General features: G+C 38.0%; 1 protein-coding gene across 4 annotated transcripts in view; it reads right to left on the reverse strand.

Annotated features, from left to right (window-relative positions):
* SMAD1 (SMAD family member 1) overlaps window positions 1–22,641 on the reverse strand; it is a 45,803-nt gene that overhangs the window by 21,338 nt on the left and 1,824 nt on the right. For 3 of the 4 annotated variants that reach the window (XM_032223865.1, XM_032223868.1, XM_032223866.1), the window contains exon 2: window positions 8,074–8,652. In XM_032223865.1, the coding sequence (XP_032079756.1) occupies window positions 8,074–8,473 (400 nt within the window). In that variant the 5' untranslated portion in view covers window positions 8,474–8,652. Of the gene's footprint in view, window positions 1–8,073; window positions 8,653–20,195; window positions 20,454–22,641 lie in introns of all 4 variants that reach the window. The other variant, XM_032223867.1, reaches the window with a different exon arrangement.

The following is a 22,641-nucleotide window of genomic DNA, read 5'->3' on the forward strand; positions in this document are numbered from 1 at the left end:
AATACCATTTATAATGCCTTGGTAAGGCCACACTTGGAAAACTGCATTCAGTTTTCGTCACCATGATGTAGAAAAGATGTGGAGACTCTAGAAAGAGTGCAGAGAAGAGCAACAAAGATGATTAGGGGACTGGAGACTAAAACATATGAAGAACGTTGCAGGAACTGGGTATGTCTAGTTTAATGAAAAGAAGGCTACGGGAGACATGATAGCAGTATTCCAATATCTCAGGGGTTCCCACAAAGAAGAGGGAGTCAAACTATTCTCCAAGGCACCTGAGGGTAGAACAAGAAGCAATGGGTGAAAACTAATCAAGGAGAGAAGCAACTTAGAACTCAGGAGAAATTTCCTGACAGTTAGAACAATTAATGTGGAACAGCTTGCCTCCAGAAGTTGTGACTGTCCCAACACTGGAAGTCTTTAAGAAGATGTTGGATAGCCATCTGTCTGAAACGGTATAGGGTTTCCTGCCTAGGCAGGGGGTTGGACTAGAAGACCTCCAAGGTCCCTTCCAATTCTGCTATTGTATTGTATTGTTTGGAAAATGCTATCAGAGTTATTAATATACACAAGAAAAACAGATAATTGCTGTGTTCAAGTTACAACCTCATAAGTCTGTTACTGTGGGAAATAATAAAATAATAAAAGTGATTATATATATTTAATATATATTTAATATATATTTAATATATATTTAATATATATATTTATATATATATATTATATATATTTAAAGTCACAACCCCTGGTATGCCCAAATATGGGAGGAAGATTACACTTCCATTCTCTGTCCTTCGGCTCGTCACAAGAGACCATCCAGACAGAAACCCAATATTTTTTACAGTTGCCTTTTTGTTACAGTTATATTTGTGCTGATAAATAAATAAAGGGAGACTAGTATAGATCTATTTCAAGCTATTTAGCTCTCATCAGCTAGCCAGGTTCAATTCCCAGCAAGGGTATGGCTAGCTGATGAGAGCTAAATAGCTTGAAATAGGTCTATACTAGTCTCCCTTTATTTATTTATCAGCACAAATATAACACACACACACACACACACACACACACATATATATATGTCAGGGGAGGCAGGGCTTCACCACTGTTATCATGAAAAGAAAAAAAATGTAAAAGGAAAAAGGCTGAGGTAGTTATTGCCAGAGTCACAGTGAATGACTCTGCTTAGTGCTTAACTGTTTAAAAAAGCCTCTAAAAAAGTGCCCTCTGCAGGAGGAGGCGGGAGAACCAAGCGCCTCATTTATGATCACTTGAGCAGAGTTAAGCAAGGGTTAAAAGCCGAAAAATTCCTTATGTAGATGAGGCACTTAGTTCTCTTGCCTCCTCCTGTAGAGGATGTTTTATTTAGAGGCATTTTTAAACAGTTAAGCAGAGTCATCCATTGGAGACTCTGGCAGCAGCTAACCCAGCTTCACCTCAGCAGCTCTTGCCTTTTTCCTTTTACATTTTTATCATGGCAGACAAGAGCAGAGTTGAAATCCTCTGTGAAACAGCTGGAAAAGGTAGGGAGAGAGAGGAATTCAAAGTTAATGTAATTTGTAAGTAATTGTATTATTGTAAGTAATTTGTGTGTGTGTTTTACCCACCTCTGCTGGCATGCGGGCTGGCATTTTTTTTATGTAGGACATAGCGGCAGGGCTTTTGGACATAGTGGGATGCCTATATGTCGGACATAGCGCTGGGGCAGCAGGGCGGCTTGTGCCACTTTCTTGAAAGCGGGCAAAAGCCGCCCTGCCGCCCCGGCGCTAGAGGCAAAAGCCGCCCTGCCACTATATCCGACATAGCGCCGGGGCGCCGGGGCAGCTTTTGTCCACTTTCAAGAAAGCTTTCTTGAAAGCAGGCAAAAGCTGCCCTGCCGCCCCGGCACTAGAGGCAAAATGGGGGGGGGGAAGAAACAAAGCAGAGGTTAACAGCACCGGAGCCGGTCGGGGAATCGTTTTGTCACCTGGTTACCTGTCCCGTCCGTCCTCCCCCGTCAACCGAAGTTACAATTTCCAGCGGGGGAGGATGGCCACCGCCGAGAAACAGACAGCGTCGCATTTAGAGAAACGCACAGAGGGATCCAACTTCTAGTCCCCCTCCGACACCCCTTCCCCGCTCTTCCTCCTCCTCCATCCCATCAGCTCCCTTTGCAATCCCAGCGGGGCTTCCTGCCGGACGGACAGTGCGCCCGCCCCCCACCCCAGACCCTCTGCGCGATCCAGCGATAAGCGTGTCCCCCCATCCTCCCAAGTGCTTACAGCCCCCTTACTGGGAGGTAATGTCGGGCGGCAGGGTGCGAGGGATCGCCCGAGTGTTGTCACAGAGCGCATTATCTTTGGTACAAGTGTACGAAGCCGGGCAGGCAATCTTCCCGGGTCTGCTCCCTTGGACGTCCCGGCGCCAGGGCGGCAGGGCGGCTTTTGCCCGCTTGCCTCACCAGCCATAAACCTCACCACATGTCACACACACACACATCACTGAACTACTGAATGAAAACTGAGTTGTAACTATTATATAACTATTACATATTAGTCAAGGTTTGCAAAATTCCAAGTCAACAGGCACAGGGATTTTAGAATCACTACCAACACCACTAGCTCTTTGCTCAGATGGGTTTTGATTAAAAAAATATGTTCTCAGACCTCTTTTTAAAAATGCACTATTCTCTTAAATATGAAAAGTCATCTTCAGATGTGGAAAGCAAGTTAATATGGCACACACATATTTCCAAGTAGATTTCCTGCTCTTCTATATATCCCTGGACACTTGGTTCCTTCAATATTTGCTTGTACAACATGCAAAGATTCAAACAATTTATGAAGAGCTTAAACTGTTGGGCTTTTCAATATCATCAAACTGCTAAAGTAATTCAGAAATGATGTCTGGATTCAATTAATATGAAACATTGCATAAACTATCACACATTACTTCAACAAATTGAGTAAATTGCTCATTACTTCCATGTGCAATATAACTGTAGTACCAAAAGGATCTGTTTCAAATCATCTATGTCTTAGAAATGCATACTATGACTTTTTAAGTTGAGATTTTACCAAAGACTTTTTCCGATCAAAACCCGGTAAGTCTGGTTTATGAAAGAAACTGTACTTCTTTTAGATGGAGATTAAGTGAAACAATATTACATAAAGAAGCAATAGTGGAGGAATATTTTAAAAAAGTACTTTTTAAAAGCAATCTAAATAAAGACACTGATTTAAAAATGGTTTTTGGATGCAAGTAAAGATATTATTAGAGATTATTTCGTGCAACATAATATTAAATTTAAAAAGAAGAGCCATGGGAAAACATAGGCTATTTTGGATGTGAGGATAAATATTTATTCTTAAATTAAATTTTTACAGCAACAGCTTCCAACATTAATAGTAAGAAAAACGAAAATAAAAAAACCAAACAAAGCAAAAAAAAAAGAATTTGCAAACAAGCCAGGGAAATGGCTAGCGTATAAATTGAGAAAAGGAAAAGAAAATGATATTAAAACTTGAAGAGAAAGACATTCATTAATGGATAATGCGGCTATAAAAATATTTTATCAGTAATATTTCAACTTGTGTAAAGGACATAATATTTCTTTGGACAAAATAAGTATTTAAAAATACAAAATCTACCAAGGATTACAGGCAAACAGAGATTATGAATGGACCTATAACAATAAAAGAATTTTCTGAAAATCAAACCAGAAAACGTACCAGGACCAGACAGAGTATCAAGTTCTTTTTATAAATGTTTTGAGGATGAACTTTTAACAACTTCTGCAAAAGGGTGTAGGACTACTTGCCACTACCACCTCACCTTGGCCATCTTGCCCTGGACAACTCGCTGTGGGGACAACTCTCGCAAGCCTGGACCTTCTTCTCTTGCCAGCTCGGTGTGTGTACCTGTGTATGTGTGGAACAATAATTCCTGCTTAGCCTGCTTTTTGCACGGGGGTGCTGGAAACTGAGGTGAGGAAGCCTTTGGAAAAGAAGTATAGGCTTGCAGGAACTTTCACCTTTCTTAAGCCAGGCTGGTTTTGGGAATCAGAATAGAAGGTCCAGGGTCGTGGCAAGTTGGCCGGGGTGAGGTGATAGCGGTAAGTTGTCCCATTCCTCTGCAAAATTCAATAAATTGTATTTTACAGAGAAGAAAGATGCTGGAAATTTGGAAAGAGGTAATATAACACTAATGGCTAAAAGGGATAAGATTAACTTTACAAGAAAATACAGAGCATTATTATTATTGAATTATTATAAGTTATTCACAATGAATGTAGCTGATAAACTGAAAATAATCTTGCAATAATTTATTCATGAAGATTAATTATTATTTTTTGCCTAAAAGATAGTTAAAGGCTGTATCTGAACTGTGTGGGACTTTCTAAAATATTTGGAGTAGCACAAATGAAAAACAAACTGCATTAATTCTTTTAGATGTCATAAAGATAGAAAGACTTGGCATTACCCACAATGCAGAAATTGTTGATGAAGAAGATAAAATTTGCTAGGATAACCAAATTAGCATCTTTCACCATAGAAAAGGCATTAAACTAAGTTTGTTGCTAATAGAAAATCCTGTATAGACTCTGTGCATGAAATATATTTTTTTATAATGTATGCTTTTAATAGATAAATAAAATAGATTAAAAATGAACATAGAGTAAGAGGTTAATTTACAGCTATAATTCTTATAAAAGAAAATCACAACTCATTTTTTATATTTTCTTTCCTTTTTCTGTACTTTTGTCTTTGTCTTTTCATTTACTACTTGCTTTTCTTTCTAAATATTAATTTCTCTTGACTTTTCCCTTTCTTTTTTAATATTTTTAAAAAAGAAAAGAAATGCAGTTGGGGGCGTACTTAAATTTATCCATTATACCAATAACCTAAAAATGTTAAAAACAGAGTATTATTTGGGAATTATACACGTTACTTACCCATCTACTTAAAATATAGTGTACGATATATGATATGGGAAGAATTTAAGTGCGAGAATAACTGAAAAATGTATTCTGCTTTGTAAACCATATAAAGTATTTTGGATAAAAAGGACTCCTAAAGACTTTACAAAACAAAAATATTGAAATTAGAATCAACTTTAAACCATGTTTCCCCGAAAATACGACATGTCGTGATAATAAGGCCATGCCACATTTTTCTGGTGGGCAAAAATATAAGCCCTCCCCCGCAAATAAGCCCCTGGACAACCACCCACCGACCAGGCAGAGCGCCGTTCACCAACCTAGAAGTATCCCGAAGGTGCCAAGCCGCGGGAAACGTGGGATGCAAAGGTGATCGCGTTGCTTGGTGCCTTCGGAATACCACTAGGTTGGTGAGTGATGCTGTGTCCAGCTGAATAGGGGGGGTTGCCGGGTGGTTGCTCTCTTGCAAGCGGGCTTCCAAAGAGCCGGGCACAGCAGTCACCTGGCAAACTCCCTTTCCATCCGTGCAGAATGCCATTCACTGACCTAGAGATATCGCCAAGCCACGTGAAGGCCTGTTCGCTGCCGTCCGGCCCTTGCGGCTTGGCACCTTTGAAATGCCAGTGAATGGCGCTCTGCACAGCTGGAGAAGGGGGCTGCATGAGCGGCTGTTCCGCTCCGGCTCACATGCCTCCCAGCCTCACGATGCCCTGGCCCAGCTCTCCCTGCAGAGCCAGGGCACCTCCACTGCCACCGCCGCCATCCCAGCATGGATTTTTCAGCAGCTTCCAAACTGGATCTTCCGGCAGTGGCTGCTCTGGGCGTATGCTCTATGGTTGTGGGCTGGCTGTCAGCAGAGTGTACAACCACAGAGCATACGCCCAGAGTGGCCACTGCCAGAAGACTCGGTTTGGAAGCTGCCGAAAAAGCCATGCTGGGATGGCGGTGCCCTGGCTCTGCAGGGAGAGCTGGGCCAGGGCATCGTGAGGTTGGGAGGCACGTGAGCAAGAGTGGAACACCCCCCTCTCCAGCCATGCAGAGCGCCATTCACTGGCATTTTGAAGGCACCAAACCACGGGAGCCGGGTGGTGGCAAACAAGTGCTCACGCGGCTTGGTGATACCCCTAGGTCAGTGAATGATGCTGTGCCCAGCTGGAAAGGGGGTTTGCCAAGTGGCTGCTCATGAGTGTGGTCGTTTCATGACTGTTGTGTTGCGCTGCTGCAACAATGCAACACAGTCATTCGCCCACGAAGCTCTGCCTGGCTCTTTGGGAGCCCGCTCACAAGAACAGCCACATGGCCACCCCAAAACAATAAACCCTCCCCTCATAATAAGGCCCAAGCCATATTTTGTGTGTAAAAAAAATAAGACCCTGTCTTATTTTCAGGGAAACACGGTAATGTGGAGTGAACTATGATGTTCTCATTACATCATTTAAACTTATGTTTTCCCTATTCCTTTTAGTGAAGCTATTTAAACAAGTTATGCTTACTTCAGATACAAAAGCCCATTTAATGTGCCGGATAGATTTGGCATCATCTTTAAGCTTCCATACTTTTGTATACATAGCACAAAAATAGTCTCATACAGTCAATGACAGTTGGCTGTTACAGAAATGCCTGTGCAAGGCCTTCCTTTCCGACAATTGTGCAGGAGTGTTTGCCAACTGATGGCAAGCTTCCTCCATCATTTCTTCTTCCTCATATAACCACACATATGCAGCAGTCTATCAGGAAGTAGTCTGACAAAGGGTGGCCTCTCCAAGCTTTGAATTGCCCATTAAAGTTTCACCGGATTTTAGCTGTTTCAATTTCCAGTTGACTTACCAGACTGCTGACTGCTTTCAAAGACTAACAGTCTCTCCTCTTGCTATCAGTAACAACAATGCTTCAACAATTCAAGCAATTTCTTTACTGTTGTGACCTATAATACAGTTCTTTAAATCTGATGATAAAGAAAGCAGTTTCTATGTATTGTTTGTCAACTTGCCACAAATCTTCAGACATTGTGTAACTTAAGTTTTGCTCATTAATTTAGTGGATGTAATTTCTTATAAACCAAAAACATATGACAAACAAGAACTCACAAAGTATGTCTTATATAGTCTTTTCTGTAAATTCAGAAAAGACTTTTCCCAAATGAAGTGCAGCAGATGTTTAAAGAATGGATGCACCCAAATCTAATTTGGAAGTCACTGTTCAAGGCACTATCTCACCGAAGCAAGTTCACTTCAAACTCAGCAAAAGGCACTGATGAAAATCACACATTGGTGTTTTAATATTTCCATTTCCTCTTTCACAAGACAACTGCCATAATTACCTTAGGGAAGCTTTAAAAAGAAGTCAAAGTACTGAGAGAGAGAAGGATTTAAATGAATTGCTAAAGGAACTACAAAAAAAACAGCAATAAACTTCCCAACCAAGTACTACCAAGACCACTCCCAGTAACCCTGACAGGGCAAGCCACTAGAACAGTGGTGGCGAACCTTTTTCGCCTTGGGTGCCAAAAGCTTGCATGCGATATAGCATGCACGTGTGTGCCCACCCCCATAATTTAATGCCCCCCTACGCCGTTCCCCCTGCGCATGCGCACGTGACACACACACACACAATGCTTCCCTGCGTATGCGCGCAAGGCTTTCTAGGAGCCTGGGGAGGGCAAAAAATGGCCCAACAAGCAAACCAGAAGTTTGGGAACGGACTTCTGGGTTGCTCGTTGGCCCCCTTTTCTGGAGCTGACAGGGCAACGCCTTGCGTGCCCTCAGTAATGGCTCCGCATGCCACCTGTGGCACATGTGCCATAGGTTCGCCATCACAGCACTAGAATATAAAAGGAGAGTAAACCCCACTCCCTACTAGCATTGATGGATGTTACCTAGTTTGGGTAATGAAATATCTGCAAGAAAAAAACCAAGCTCCGGAAGTGTCAAAGTGTTTTGTATTATTGCTATCAATTCCAATCACATTAAAAGTCTGCCTGAGTTCTTTAAGAAATATAAATATAATAGATTGTTACTTTATTACAGTTTAGTAGTGGTAGAATAGGAAAAGTAAAATCTCCCTCCTCTCCCATTAATCCCACTTGGTACTATGGACTTGTTAAAAGCAATTGTATATGGGGAAAGAAGGGGAAATGAACATATAATGAAATTTCCTACCTGGGCTTTCCACTCGTTTGTAATGATAGGGATTGATGCAGACTTCCTTCTGTTTTGAACCAAAGGGAAACTCACAGCATTCCAGTGGTTTAAGTTCATGATGACTCTGAAGATCGGGCCAGCGCCACACACGACAATAAATTACATGGGGAAGCCCTTTGCGATGAGAAACCTGAAGTCTGCCATCTAAGGAACGAGGAATTGTAACACAGTTGCTTGGCTGACCAGGACAACTTAATGCTTTTTCCAACTCTTCCATTGCTCCTTTTTTCTTCTTCAGTTTTTTAACTAAGGCATCAACAGCTTTCTCTGCCCATTTTTCCTCTTCATCTCCTTGCTTCCACCCCAGCAGTCTTTTAACAGCTGGGCTTGTGAAGGAGAACAAACTTGTTACATTCATCGTGATTAGTTAGAAGGAAATATTGGAGCACAATTTCTATGTTAAGAAATCCTATATCTCCTTCCAACAACTGTCCAGAGTAAATTCAGATGATCTTTCCCAATTCCGAATTTTTGCAAAATGAACCCAACATTCCAGTCTGATAGATGTCTTTGGGGTTCCAGGTCTTAGGCAGGTACCTACATAACATAAAATTGGGAGGGGGGGATGACAAAAGAAGTTCTGTTAAAACAATATAACTTTGCCAATATGGACAGCATATCTTTTCTACTACATTGACAAAATTCTGATTCTGACAGGACATTTTTTATTATTACTGAACAAAGCGTAGTGAAGATTCATCATATAATATTAGTTATTTTGTATTGTGAAATAAAGCCAATTTTTCTACTCCTCATATACTATACCTACCTCTTTCAAAACAGTCTTCATTAATTTAGATAGTTGAAAGAGTTAAAAGTATATAATGTGATTTCTATCAATCTTTGAAGTTGATCAGCAGTTAATTAGTCTGAACCTTTTGTTAGCAATTCAAACATTGATGGCTGATATTCCACACTTGAATTTATTCATAGTTTATAGTCACCAATAATAAACTGTAATAGTCTGAACTATTAACTTTTTAGTTTAGTCATATATACTTATAAAACTGCCACTCATAATTATGAAAAATTAATTTTATTATATTGTTACTTGTTATGAACCAGCCAAAAAGTTTTAAACATCCAGCTAGCCAAAAATTATTATAGTCAGACAAGTCAATCAGTCAGCCAGTTTGTCTATCTCACACCAAAAGGAAAAAAAATGGCTTAAGGATTTATACTGCTTTTTTCAGAAATACAGTCTTTGTATATACTGGGATACTAGACAACCTGTGACCCATTTGTTTCAGAAATATTTTCTTACTTAAACAGAAAAACAGAATGAATATAAGCAGCCAAAAATATCAGTGGGAATTAGAGAGACTTCTGACTTCCTGCTGGCTTCTCCACTGAGTTTCGGAAATATCCCTTCATTTCTTTCTTTCTTCTCTCCCTCTCTCTTCTCTTCTTTTTCTCCCTCCTTGCTTCCTTTCTCCCTACCTTCCCTCCATTCCTTCCTTCCTTCCCTCTTCCTATATCTACCAATTTTGACCAATCAAAAATTACAAACAAGCAGACAGAAGACTTTTAGTAAGGTAGTGTAAGGATAGGAAATATATAAACAATTGATCAATTTTTATTTAATTTTCATGAGTTCTAACACAATCTCATTGCTCAGAAAGCTTGCCCAATAAATTTAAAGCACCATACTAGAAGGCCAGACACTGTGAGATGAAAGCCATCTGGGTAACATTGGGTCAGTCACTCTTTTTCAACCCAACCCACCTCACAGGGTAGCTGTTATGGAGAAAACAGGAGGAGGAGGAGGAGGAGGAAGGTGTGTTGGATATAATAATCACATTGAGTTATTTCTAAAAACATTAAAGATGGGATATAAATATTTATTCTCAAGAAGTCTAAATCGCTGGAGCCAGATGCATCCTAGAGTACTGAAGGGACTAACAAATGGTTTGGCTGAACACCTATTAAGAAAACCCAGTGAACCAAGTGTCAGATGACTGATGTTCCAGTCTTTAAAGAACAGAAAGAAAGCAGGAAAGTACCGACTCTGGTATTCTGACCTTGATACTTGGAAAGGTTCTTGGGGTAATCTAAATCATGTTAGGGTAGTGTGAAAAGGGGCAATCATCCAAATGAATCCTATTGAGATCAAAATATGTCTATAATTAACGTGTGGAAAGGAAAACATTTTGAAGAGTTTGTTTCAGCATTTGTTGTTTACTGCAGTTAAGCTTGAAAAGCTGACTTGCAGGAAGGAAGGAAGAAATGTCAATTTTAAAGTATGTATACATACATACATACATACATACATACACACACACACACACACACACACACCCCTATACACACACCCCTATACACACACCTACACACACACACACACACACAAACACACACACACACTTCATATATATATGAAGAAAACCCAGTCTAACTTGTTAGGAAGGAGGAGGCAACCCCCAGTTTGTGGGCATAGCATTCATGAAAGAATTCCTTCAATTAAATTGGGCCCCGGGACTAAGAAGACTAGCGGCATATATCAAAAACGAATTGGGTTGCTCTAGTTTGCTACAAAACTGTATTAAGAAATCCTTATCCATTGGCCATGCCAGGAAAGGATAATGGGATATCTGAAAAGAGCTGCCAAATGTTATCCTAGACCTAGAGCTTTAGCAGAGGCAATCAAGCATGCTACAGTAAAATGCATTGATATCTTAAGTGCTAAGAATTGGCCGAAAAGAATTTTTATGTTACAATTACTAGAATTTAAAAAAAGAGTAAAACCTGGTCTAGAATCGCAGAAACAATGGTACAAATGCACCAAGAAGTAATGGGTTTGGCAGGTGCCATTATGAAGTCCAGTTTCTCACACAAGCATTTGAGTAGATGTCACCAAGGCAAATTTCCCTAACCAGTTAACCCTCATATAATGGGCCCAGGCTACCCTTTCTAGAATTCCTGTTTAGCATGGAGTTGAAATTCCTATAGATTTTAAGGTACCAAATTCAGAATTACTGCCTTAGCATAACAAGTTCAGTCATAATTTATATTCTTAATAATTCATTCCTTCAGTATATAAATATGATACAATAGCAAATATTTTCAGAATATTTACAATTTACAATAAAATTTACAGTTTTACAAAATTAGAATATGGTACAATAGCAAATATTTTTAGAAAGGAGTGCCAAAATAGGTTGCGTTTTTGCTTTTTCAAAAATCCATTTCCATTTTGGACAGCAACAATTACAAACATCTGCTTTTTTAAATAGCAGTTTTCTCATAATCTGTGTAGGTGTATTAAGAAACACACAGGCTAAAGAACAGACATTTCCATCTATATTTAGATCTGCCTGGTCAGCTGTAATTGCATAATTTCATCAGAATCTTCTGAAACGGAAATACATCCATATTCATCCAGCATTCAAAGGAAACATCTTTACAAGCAATATCCTTTTACAGACCAACACATGGTCTCATGCTACTCTGTCCAATTGTTAAATATCTTCTTTAGGAAGGGCAGGGAATTTTATTTCTTTATCCATTCCAAAGACATTTCCTTGTATGATTTAAAGAGTAAGGAAGGTGAAGCCTTGCAAACAGGTGAAAAGGGATGGGGAAAGAAAAGAGGGCAGGCATTTGTCATTAGTGAACCTATGTAATGGCATTTGGGAATGACCTTGGGAGACAGGAGAAGAGATGCTTCCTAGGGTAAGATCAGATAAAAGATAGAACAGTTCTCGGCTGGATAGTGGACAGAGCAAGAATCTTAAGAAAACACCCCCCCCCCCCAATTTCTCAGACTGTAAAGGAGATGGAATCCGAAAGTACATTTCTCCTCCCAAGATTATCAGGCAGACCAGATAGGAAATACGACCAAATAAACTGCATCTATTCTGTGGTAAAGTTCCATTAACAGAATCTTGCAATTTATAAACTTTAGTTTACAGTTCACCACAGCTGCTTTCAAGCCATTTGATAAGCCAAAAAACAACATCCCATTAATTCAGATTCTAGCATATATAAATACAAGCACTTAATATTATCTGAAGATAAACTGTATACTTAGACTCTGATTGTATCTAATTTTAATGTACCATTAACCATTAATTTTACCAAGTTGCACTTTTTTATAATGAAAGACTGTAGGCAATAATCTGATTAAGCCATCTCCAAATCAGAACCTTTTCTGTTTCCCAAATTTGCAGAATTATCATTACAGTATATCATCTTCAAGCTTCCTACTCCAAACTATATTAACTCCTTCACTTGAGCATAAATCCAAGGATACTAAAATATGCTGAAAAAAATCCCATAGCTCTTCCACTTTGAAAGCCTAAATTTTTTTTCAGTGAAAAATGAAACAAGCTATAACTTGTGCATTCATCTCTAATCAAATTTTCATTACATATCTTTAAACTGTTTGGAATACTGACAGAACTAGACATGCTCACGGTTTCCTCATGAAATGCCAGTATGAGCAAGTGTTAAATTGTAAGCTAAACACTTCTGACAGTAAATGCCTGTTTCTCCCTATTGTTTTCATGCATATAAAACTGTTGCATCTCTGATCAGATCCCTCCCCCCTTCTCTCTCTCTGTCTGTCTCTCTCTCTCTCTACCTACCCACCCGCATGCATGCATGCATGCATGCATACATACATACATACATACATACATATATATATATATATATATATATATATATATATATGTACCGTATTTCTCCAATAATAAGCGCTTGGCCTTATTGTCGGGTAGGTCTTACTATTTTTGAGGTACAGGAGGCAGCGAGGTCACCTCATGGCTGCTGCTGTGTTGCAATATTTTCAGGGAAGGCTGATTTTTGGGGGGAGGGCTTATTTCAGCACATGCACTCAAAAGCCCGATTGGGCTTATCATCCGGGGAGATAGATAGATAGATAGATAGATAGATAGATAGATAGATAGATAGATAGATAGATAGATAGATATAGATAGATAGATAGAATTTAACTACAATGAAAATTAACCATATTATTAACCATATTTTGAACATATCCAACACCAGATAAATGGTTCTATCAGCCAGAAGAACCATATTTTAAAGCGTATATTTTACAAAATAGGATTGTCTCCTGAATTTATATAGCTTCAAAAATAGATAAGTATAACTAAATGCATAAAATTGGATATTACATTACACAGTTAAGATTCTCCCAAGTTTTACTTAGGAATTATACCATGCTTCAAAAATAATTCCTTATAAAAGGAAAGTAATTTGATAGTACAGATACTACAGAGGTTTCAACAATGGCTTCATAGATTCAACATTTTGTGAATTTTGAAATAGAAGTATTTATACTTACCTTTACATTGGTTAATTAAGTTTCTCAATGTAAATGGTATGGTTTCTTAATATAGTGTAAAAGTATATTACAAGTAGTCCTCAACTTACAACGACCATTGAGCCTCAAATATTCCTGGAGAAAGAGTCTGTGGGTAGACAAAAGCCCACAGGCTCCTCTGTTCACTCTCAGCTCAGGCTTCCTCCCACAAAGTTGATGAAATTTGTGGGGTGGGAAGAATATGCTACCTGCAGGCAGGCAACATGGAGTAGTCCAACCAATCACAAAGATAACAGATCAGATCAAACAGATCAGACAATCAAGAAGAGGCACCTCAGAACTTTGCCCAATCTCACTGCTTGTTTATCCATGTTAGAGCGACCAGTGGATAAGTGTATGAGGTGGGCATTATAGAGAAAAAAGCAGCTTATTTGCCAAACACAAAAACTTTGCTCCAGCCCTTCATCCTCTTTTGGGTTTTGTATATTTTCTTGTTTCCTCTAGCAAAAGCCCAGCCTTTTCTTCATGAATACTGACTAGGAAAAAAGAAGGAATCAATCCCTTGGCGCATGTGGCAGAGGCAGCAATCGTGGCTGCAAGGAGGTGGGACACAGGCACAGGCTTTAAAGCCTTGATTGAAGGAGAGGGCACCTACTGCCTTGGGTGTCTTCTCTAAAGGATAGAATTAATGTTGATACATTACAAATTTCCAGTTTTCTGACCAGACAGAACCATAAACTGAGATTTCTTTGATTCTTGAGGATGAAAAAGAAGGGACCAAAATCGATTGACTTGAAGGAGAAAGAACCAAGAATTTAAACCCTGGAGTGGACACATACAAAAGTTTGATTTCTGTTTTCAACTAGAGACTGTATGTGTAAATTGCCCAGAGTTACTTATGTGAGGTGAGAGATTTAGAAGTGTGTTCTAATAAATAAATATATTACTTCTTGTCTGCAATAAATGTCTATAACATTTCTTTTGTAATCAAATTGCTGAACACGTTTGAATGGAATGCTACAGTTTATTGCCATGCCTAGTGTTAAGTCTGAACATCTTTCCATAATAGTCTTGTTTCCACCTTCAAAATCATTCTGGTGGCATAAGACATTTCAAATTATTAGTTCAACATAAAGAAAAGCAATAGAAAGGAATGAAAAGTATAATCCAAACATATCCTCACTTGCTCAGAATTCAGATGAACTTAGCAATATTCTGAAATCATGTCTGGCTGAATTCTTATATAACATCTTTGACAAATGATAGAGAACTACAGATCCTTGAGTTACCACCATAATATAGCCTGCCATCATGGTCGTAAATCATGACAAATTATATAGCATGCTAATTGTGTGACTAACCTGCTTTTACAAACTTTTTTGCTGTGGTTGTTAAGTGAATGTTGCAGTCGTTAAGCAAAACAATGGCTCACGAGAGGCAGTTTTGTCAAAAACCATAAGTAAATGCTGGTTTTCAGCAGAACTATCATTAAATGTGGTCAAGTGACCATGGAACACTTCAAGCAGCTATGCTATAAATGTGACTCAGTTGCTGAGCTCCCTAAATGCAGTCATATGACTGGGAGGGGATTTCAAATCTGGGTCATAAGTTGAGGACTATATACCATACCAGCCGGTCAGAGAAAATCCTTGAAAAAGTCTACCGCAGATCCAAATACCTTAAAAATCATCTTGTAATTACCAAAAGCCAACATCAATTTAGGAAGAACAGGCCTTGCCAGACTAATTGTATCTTATTTATGACTGAATAAATTCCTTACTGATTTCAGACATTTTAGATGTAACATATCTTGAATTCAATAAATTATTCAAGAAAGTACCTTGTATTCTGCTAATAAAGGTTGGGCTGATACATTTGGCAGTATACTGAATTAAATCTTTTTTTTTCTCCTCTGTTTGCCTGGCTGTATTAGTGCCTTTTGAAACTCTCAAGTTACACATTTTATTCAAAATTTTTGAAAGATTTCTAAATATAAATGTTTTTTAAGACAACTTAAAAATTTTAGAAGATACTTGCAAAACCTTAATAAATCAATATCCAGTTTTTGAAAACTTATTAACAGTGATTTATTCATACTTTTTTTAATAAAAACAATGGAATCTAATACTTCCAAATAATTGTTGCTGTATATACTGTAATCCAGGATCTAAAAAGATTTTTATATTAAAGATAAAACATTATCCCACTGCTTATGGAAAATGGGGATCTCCAATGCTTTATTCTATCCAGTATTTAAAGTCGTCATATTAGGTTATTTATAATAAATATTTATACAGAATGAGTACTGGCTTTTTGATCTCACAGAAATAAATTATCTCATATAACAACTGAAAATGCTACTGATCCAAATCAAGATTTCAATCTTTGCTGTAACAGTAAATACTGCCAATGTGTAGCAACTGACAAATGATATTTATCCTAAAAGAAAAACCTTTAAAACTAAGTTATTATCTATGATTTGATCCATCATAAAGCTCCCAGCATCCTCCCATAAAGCATTTTTAATGTTAATTTAGCAAGGGAAAAGGATCAAAATGCATTTTTCCAGAAATAAGATACTAGGTTTTGAACTGACAGGACAGAAATAGAAGTTAAAACAAATCTATTCTATTTTGAATCCTATTAAGTAAAAATATTAAATATAAATATTTCAGCAGGCTAAGGAAAAAGAAATTGCAATAAGTGAAGATGTCAAAAAGTTTGGTATTAGTCAATGGAGAATATTGGGTGTTGGGTATCCTCCTTTTTATGCTACCCATTAATTATTTGAAGACAAATTGGGTTTGCGTGACTTTCATTTAGTCTGATACTCAAATCACTGTTCATATGATTTAAATAGATTGGTGTAATGTTAAATTGTGTACCTAAAATTAGAATTTATTTTAAACATCAGATTTAGAGACCTTGTTGTATAGTCAGTTATGGTTTTGCTTTGTTGGGAAAAAAAACCACTTAAAATCCTAGAATGAAGATACATGTTTGCTATCAGTTCTTAAACTGGCTTTTTATTGATGAAATGGGGGAAAACTTGTCAATATGATTCTGTATGAGCAAAGTTTTAATTTGTTGCTTAAAAATGGAGTTGCCATTATGTATCTATTCTGGTTTTTTTAAATTTATGTTCATATATGATTTTGTTTTCTCCTATTAGTTTTTTTTTGGGGGGGGGTATTTTTAAAGATATGTTCTTTTGTATTTACTTTTTTGTCATTAGACTATTACTGCAATGAAATAAAAAGTGATCATCAAATCAAACTGAGGTATCCAATAAGGTATGATAAGGCAAAATTCTGAAAAAGAATTCAAAGGACAGCTCACGGTAAAAGGGCGAACATAGATGCTGACTCTTCAATCTTAGTTCTGCTTCAGTAAGGATATAGAAATGCTTATCTGATTTGCAAAAGATACAATATTACTGTGAAATTTTGTTCTATTAAATAAGAAAAAATAATAATTTTATAAAGGTTTATAAGTAACTGAATGAAATTTAACCAAAAAAAGGATGTTCTTGGTTAAGAAATAAAAATCAAATGCACAGTAATAGTGGTTGTTAAAACATTTTGTTTTGAATAGTAGCTCATTACAAATCAACCATGACTCAGCAGTCTGATTTAGCTACAAAAAATACATGTGAACCTTTAGTCTGCATTAACAGAAGTGAAGCTCCCAACAAAAAGGTTTTAATACCATTCCATTTGATGGTGATCAGGCCTTAGCCCAACATTCTGTGCACAATATTTTAAAAATAGTTAAACAAGAAATTAAAACAGGTTTAATAAAGGGCAAGCGTAGGATCAGGGAATAAGAAACTCCTATGCAAAGAAAGTTAAAGAGCTGGGCATAACTAGCCTTACTAGAAAAAGAACTGAAAGGTTGGCTCACAGAAAAGGACAGGCCCTATTTCCCACTTCTCCAAAGGGCAGGACTTGAATTTTATGTTACATGAAGATAGATTCTGATTGAACATCAGAAAAAACACCTAAAGCTGTGGTCTCTGCTTCACTGAATGTGTTCAAGACAAGGTAATGTCTATCCTTCAAGGATTCCTTAGTTAGGAGTAATGTACTGTGCTCAGTATTTTCAACTGTCTAAACTTTCAGATAGATCCTCTATTCATTTTATTAATTTAGTTCTAAAAAATATATTATGTGACATCCTGGAATCCAATTTGATGAGGTACTTTGGAGAAGTATTTGCATTAAAATAATCATATTTTCTAAATATAACATTTAAAAACAATAGAATATGCTTCATAATTACAACTCTATATATAAAATCCAAATCCTAATTGACTTATACTTAACATATATATATATGTTGAAATATATATATATTTCAAGCTATTTAGCTCTCATCAGCTAGCCACACCCTTACTGGGAATAGAACCTGGGCTGTGTTACATATTAGGCAGTTATATTAGCCACTAAGCCACAGGCTCTCTTCCTTTATCAGCTAAGCCAGGGAAATAGGTATGTATTGTGTCACAACCCCTGGTATGGCCAAATATGGGAGGAAACATACTGCTTCCTTTCTCTGTCTATCAGCTCATCACAAGAGACCATCCAGACAGAAAGCCATTATTTTTACTGTTGCCTTTGTTATATTTGTGTTGTATTTGTGATATGTTTGTATGTAAGTATGTATGTATGTATGTATGTATGTATGTATGTATGTCTAAATCAATTAGGATTTTATTAGATTACAGCTGTGGTTGATAAAGAGTCAAATACAATTAAAACTGCTGATTCTAAAACATTATAAATGTTGTGGGATAGGAAAAGGGGATTTCAGCAAACCAACTGAAAGAAAGACAAGTTATTATGATTGCCATCAAATCAATCTACAAAAAGTTTTAAGTGTAACTTCCAGCTGGACAGGTAGCGATAGTCTAAAATTTCTGTTCATAGACAATGTCAATGCTGCTGTCACATGTCACATTTTGGTTGACAACCAGATTGAATTTATGGCTATTTGTAACATCCTGTAATCACATGAATGCAATTTACCTTTTTTTTTTTTTTTTGCTGCAAACCAATATTTTGTTTCCAGTTTCTGGTAAAAAAAAAAAGTCCATTATGTATAATGGGTTCACATTGTGACTGTGGTGTTTGTTTAATGACAGACTCAAAAAATGTCATAAAATTGGGTTGGTCAAATGGGTGCCTCAACTTATGACTGTGATGACATACGGCAACAATGGCGAACCTTTTAGACTCCGAGTGCCCAAACTGCGTTTTGTTTTTTGTTTTGCCTTTATTTGTATGCCGCCCTTTTCCCTGGGGGGACTCAGAGCGGCTCACAATTCAAAAGAGGGAGGGGGAGAAGACAAACAATAGACAATACAGCATGTTAAAAAGAAAACACAACAATCGCACAATTCGAGTGGGGCTACAATCTTAACCCCAGGCCAGCCGGGACAGCCAGATCTTTAAAGCGGCGCGGAAGGACTGGAGGGTGGTGAGGGTCCAAATCTCCATGGGGAGTTCGTTCCAAAGGGACGGAGCAGCTACCGAGAAGGCTCTCCTCCGGGTAGTTGCCAGTTTGCACTGGCTAGAAGATGGGATTCGGAGGAGGCCTAATCGATGCGATCGAATCGGTCTAGTGGAGGTAATTGGCAGTAGGCGGTCTCTCAAGTGCCCGCATCCCCAAACTGAAAGGTGTGCATGGGTGCAAACATGCAGACATACATGCATGCACAGCAGAGACCCAAAGGCCAAGGTGGCGCAGTGGTTAAATGCAGCACTGCAGGCTACTGCTAGATCAGCAGGTCAGCGGTTCAAATCTCACCGGCTCAGGGTTGACTCAGCCTTCCATCCTTCCGAGGTGGGTAAAATGAGGACCCAGATTGTTGGGGGCAATATGCTGACTCTCTGTAAACCGCTTAGAGAGACCTGAAAGGCCTATGAAGCGGTATATAAGTCTACTGCTATTGCTATTGCTATAAAGGCCAGTTGGCTGGTGGAAGGCTGGGCATTCCAACATCAGCAGTATAGCAAGAAGTCAGATCTTTTTCTTTTGTGAACTTCTGTTTCGTCGTTTTCAGGGAGACAGAAGCTCATGAAAGAAACGCCACGGAGATCTGACTTGGGGTGACAGCACGCATGCCAGGAGATAGGGCTCTGAGTGGCACCTCTGGCATGTGTGCCATAGGTTCACCATCACAGACATATGGTGTAAAGCTTGAGCTCTATTAGAGTTATAAATTGAAGGCTACCTGCAGATCATATAGAGCCCCAACTGGAGCAACTCCAGAGATATTAGAGGCCTTCTTGTAATTCTGTTTGGCAGAGATCTAGAAAGGCCTGAGGTTAATGCTCCCCCAAAAATGAGTCATAGACTAGGAAGCAGGGCTTCTCTATGTTAGCTCCCAGATGTATACTTGGAAATACACTTTTGGCATCTTATAAAGCACTGAATTCAAGAATGTTTGGTTATACACCACCCATCTGTGTGCACACAAAAGATGCAGATTGTATATAGCACAGTTTGGAATTCCATAGCCAAATAAGTAAAAATGTCTTTTATTTTGTACTCACATAGTCATATTTTGCCTTTCTTCCTAGGAGTCTAAAGAAACAGTGACTTTATTAATGTTGGTTTAGACAGAGAGGAAAGTCACTAGTGAACTTCCATGATTGAGGGTGGACTTAAACTCGCATCTGCCTTGCCCTAAAACTTTAGCTGTTGTACATGTGCTAAAGCAGCTGATAGAACAGCTTTTCATTCCTTTTGATCTCATACCAATCTGGAGTGTGATTAGTCACATGCTTACCAGAAAGAAATCTGTTAGAGAAAGATTTCCGTCCTTCATTCAGTCCGATCATTTCCTGACCCAGACTGAAAAACAAACTCTCCTAATTCAAGTGAAAGTACATTCCAGGGACTTCTGGTAATTCAATTTTCTCTTTTCCAACCTCATTAATAAATTTGTAGCGGCCCACATAATTATTGTTGATGCAAATCTTTCTTGGTTAGCAGAAACCTTGATGAATCTGTTGTCTACAAGAATCTACCAGTGACACGAACTGAACTGCAAACACAAAAGAGTAACACAGAGTTTAGTTTTGCATGTGTGTTATTTGATACTACAATTTCATAATTGCCAGGAAGTTTGTTGCAGTCCCAATCTGAATTAAGTACAAAATATCTACCTAAGGACAAAGCTGCTTTCATTAGCAGATTTGTTGCACTTTAATCCCCTTAGAGCAACTCTTCAAATATACAGTTTAGAGTCAAACACAGTGGATAGAAACTTGACAAAAGCTAAACTTAAATTCTGTAGCTGACCAAGGACTTAAAGCTAAGTTCCCCAATGTTCTATTTTTAGTGTTACAAAGCTATTGAACATGTGGTAATCCACTGGAAAATTAAGATACAGCAACTTTTCAGAAATGCATTTAGTCATACTCAATGGTTTTCTCTTGTTTATTATTTAATAATTTACTTACTACCTGCTCTGTTTTGGGGAACAAAAGAGAAAAGTATTGCAGAAGCAAACAATATTCTCCTTGTATTTTTAAAAATCTTCACCCCTATATTGCCTACAAATAAATAAGGTAACAATTTTAATATTTGATCTCTTAATATATTTAATTATGATAACTGAACACACTCACAAGTTGACTGCCTCACGTCATCCTGATGTATCACTTTGCATTTTACTGCTGTAAGTCAATTTGAGATCTACAGCAGGTTGGAAAGGCTAGTAATGATGCTCTCTGCAGTCTCTAGAGAGTCCACATTATACACAGCGTACATTATTTATAAAGTTGGATGATGCCTCCATTAGCCCTGCAAGATTACACACCAAGAGAAACCACTTATACTTGACAAGACAGGCTACACTGCATTACCAGCATGACTTAATTCAAGTTTACCTACTCCCTAGACCGATCTTGCCTTCTGTTTACACACATTAAGCAAGAATGCAATGAGAAATTTATTTGAAAATAATTACTGTCAATTTACAAGTTCATGCCTTTCTTTTGAGAATTAGAATTTTACCTGCCACTTCTTTTTCTGCCATCATATGCTGTATATGCCCTGAGTCCCCTCGGGGAAAAGGGCGGCCTATAAATGTTAATATCTAAATAAATATATGTGAAAAACATTGGGATTTTTATAAAGCTAATACCAAAGTCATTTAAAGTGGATAGTAGGGTAATTTACTGCCTATGTTGCTGTACGGCCATCAATAATTCAATTTTCCTACATGTCTTCATTACATGTGAATATCTCCACCAGAATTATTTTCTACAGCTTATGCACATCGAGAACCAGTTTCTTCCTAGGATATCTCTTTCCAGCAAACCATACATACACACACATGAGATTGAGATTGAGAAGGAGAAAGAGGGAAGTACCCTCTCAGTTTCATCAATGCTAAAAAAATTAAAATCTCGGCCATCCTTTTCCACCTCTCCCTTATAACTGCAATAGGGAATGTATATAGCATTATTAGAGACATTGCAGAGTTATCCCACAATCAATTTTACTGAAAAGACAAGTACAAATAAATGATGGGTGAGATAATTTATAGCTATGGAAATACATACACAAATATGTATTTCACTGGAGAGTCTGAAGGCAGCATCCAGAAAAAGCATCTTTTGCGAATGGCAAATATGCATTAACAAAGAATGAGGGGTGATGTAGAGAAAAGCAGAAAAATACAAATGTTTTCATCCGTAAATATATATTCTATTTTCCTTCAATGGAATTGTAACCTTGGAGGTTCTCAACATCAGTATGCTTATCTCAAATCGGTATTGTCTTAGCCTCTGTAAACAGTGGAGTCATCTGATCAAGAATATGCACAAACCTCCTCCCCCCCCCCACAAGTAAAGAGAAGGACACTGCAGAAGAGAACTGTATTTGATTATGTGGAGGGGGTTGAAAGGGTCAGAATTAAAACAAGGACAAATCAGTACCCTTGTAACACAATCTGGCCTTGAACCAAAGTGATCTTATCAAGGACCATGGCTAGGAAGTTTTTCGGCTGTTTTAGCTTTTGCAATCATGCCCTGAAAACTTAGCTATGCTTTGAGAAAAGAAGAACCAAGTATTCCTATTATCCAGAGGACCTAGGCATTTCCAAAAGCTTTTCAAATAGAAGCCACAATAGTTATGCTAAATGGCCTCTTCAACCCTCAGCAGGTCATCCTCAACCCTTTCTGGATGCAAAGCACACCTATAAAAATAAGAATTGCATAGATTTA

Source organism: Thamnophis elegans, chromosome 9 (genome assembly GCF_009769535.1).
Source record: "Thamnophis elegans isolate rThaEle1 chromosome 9, rThaEle1.pri, whole genome shotgun sequence".
Taxonomy (NCBI): Eukaryota; Metazoa; Chordata; class Lepidosauria; order Squamata; family Colubridae; genus Thamnophis; species Thamnophis elegans.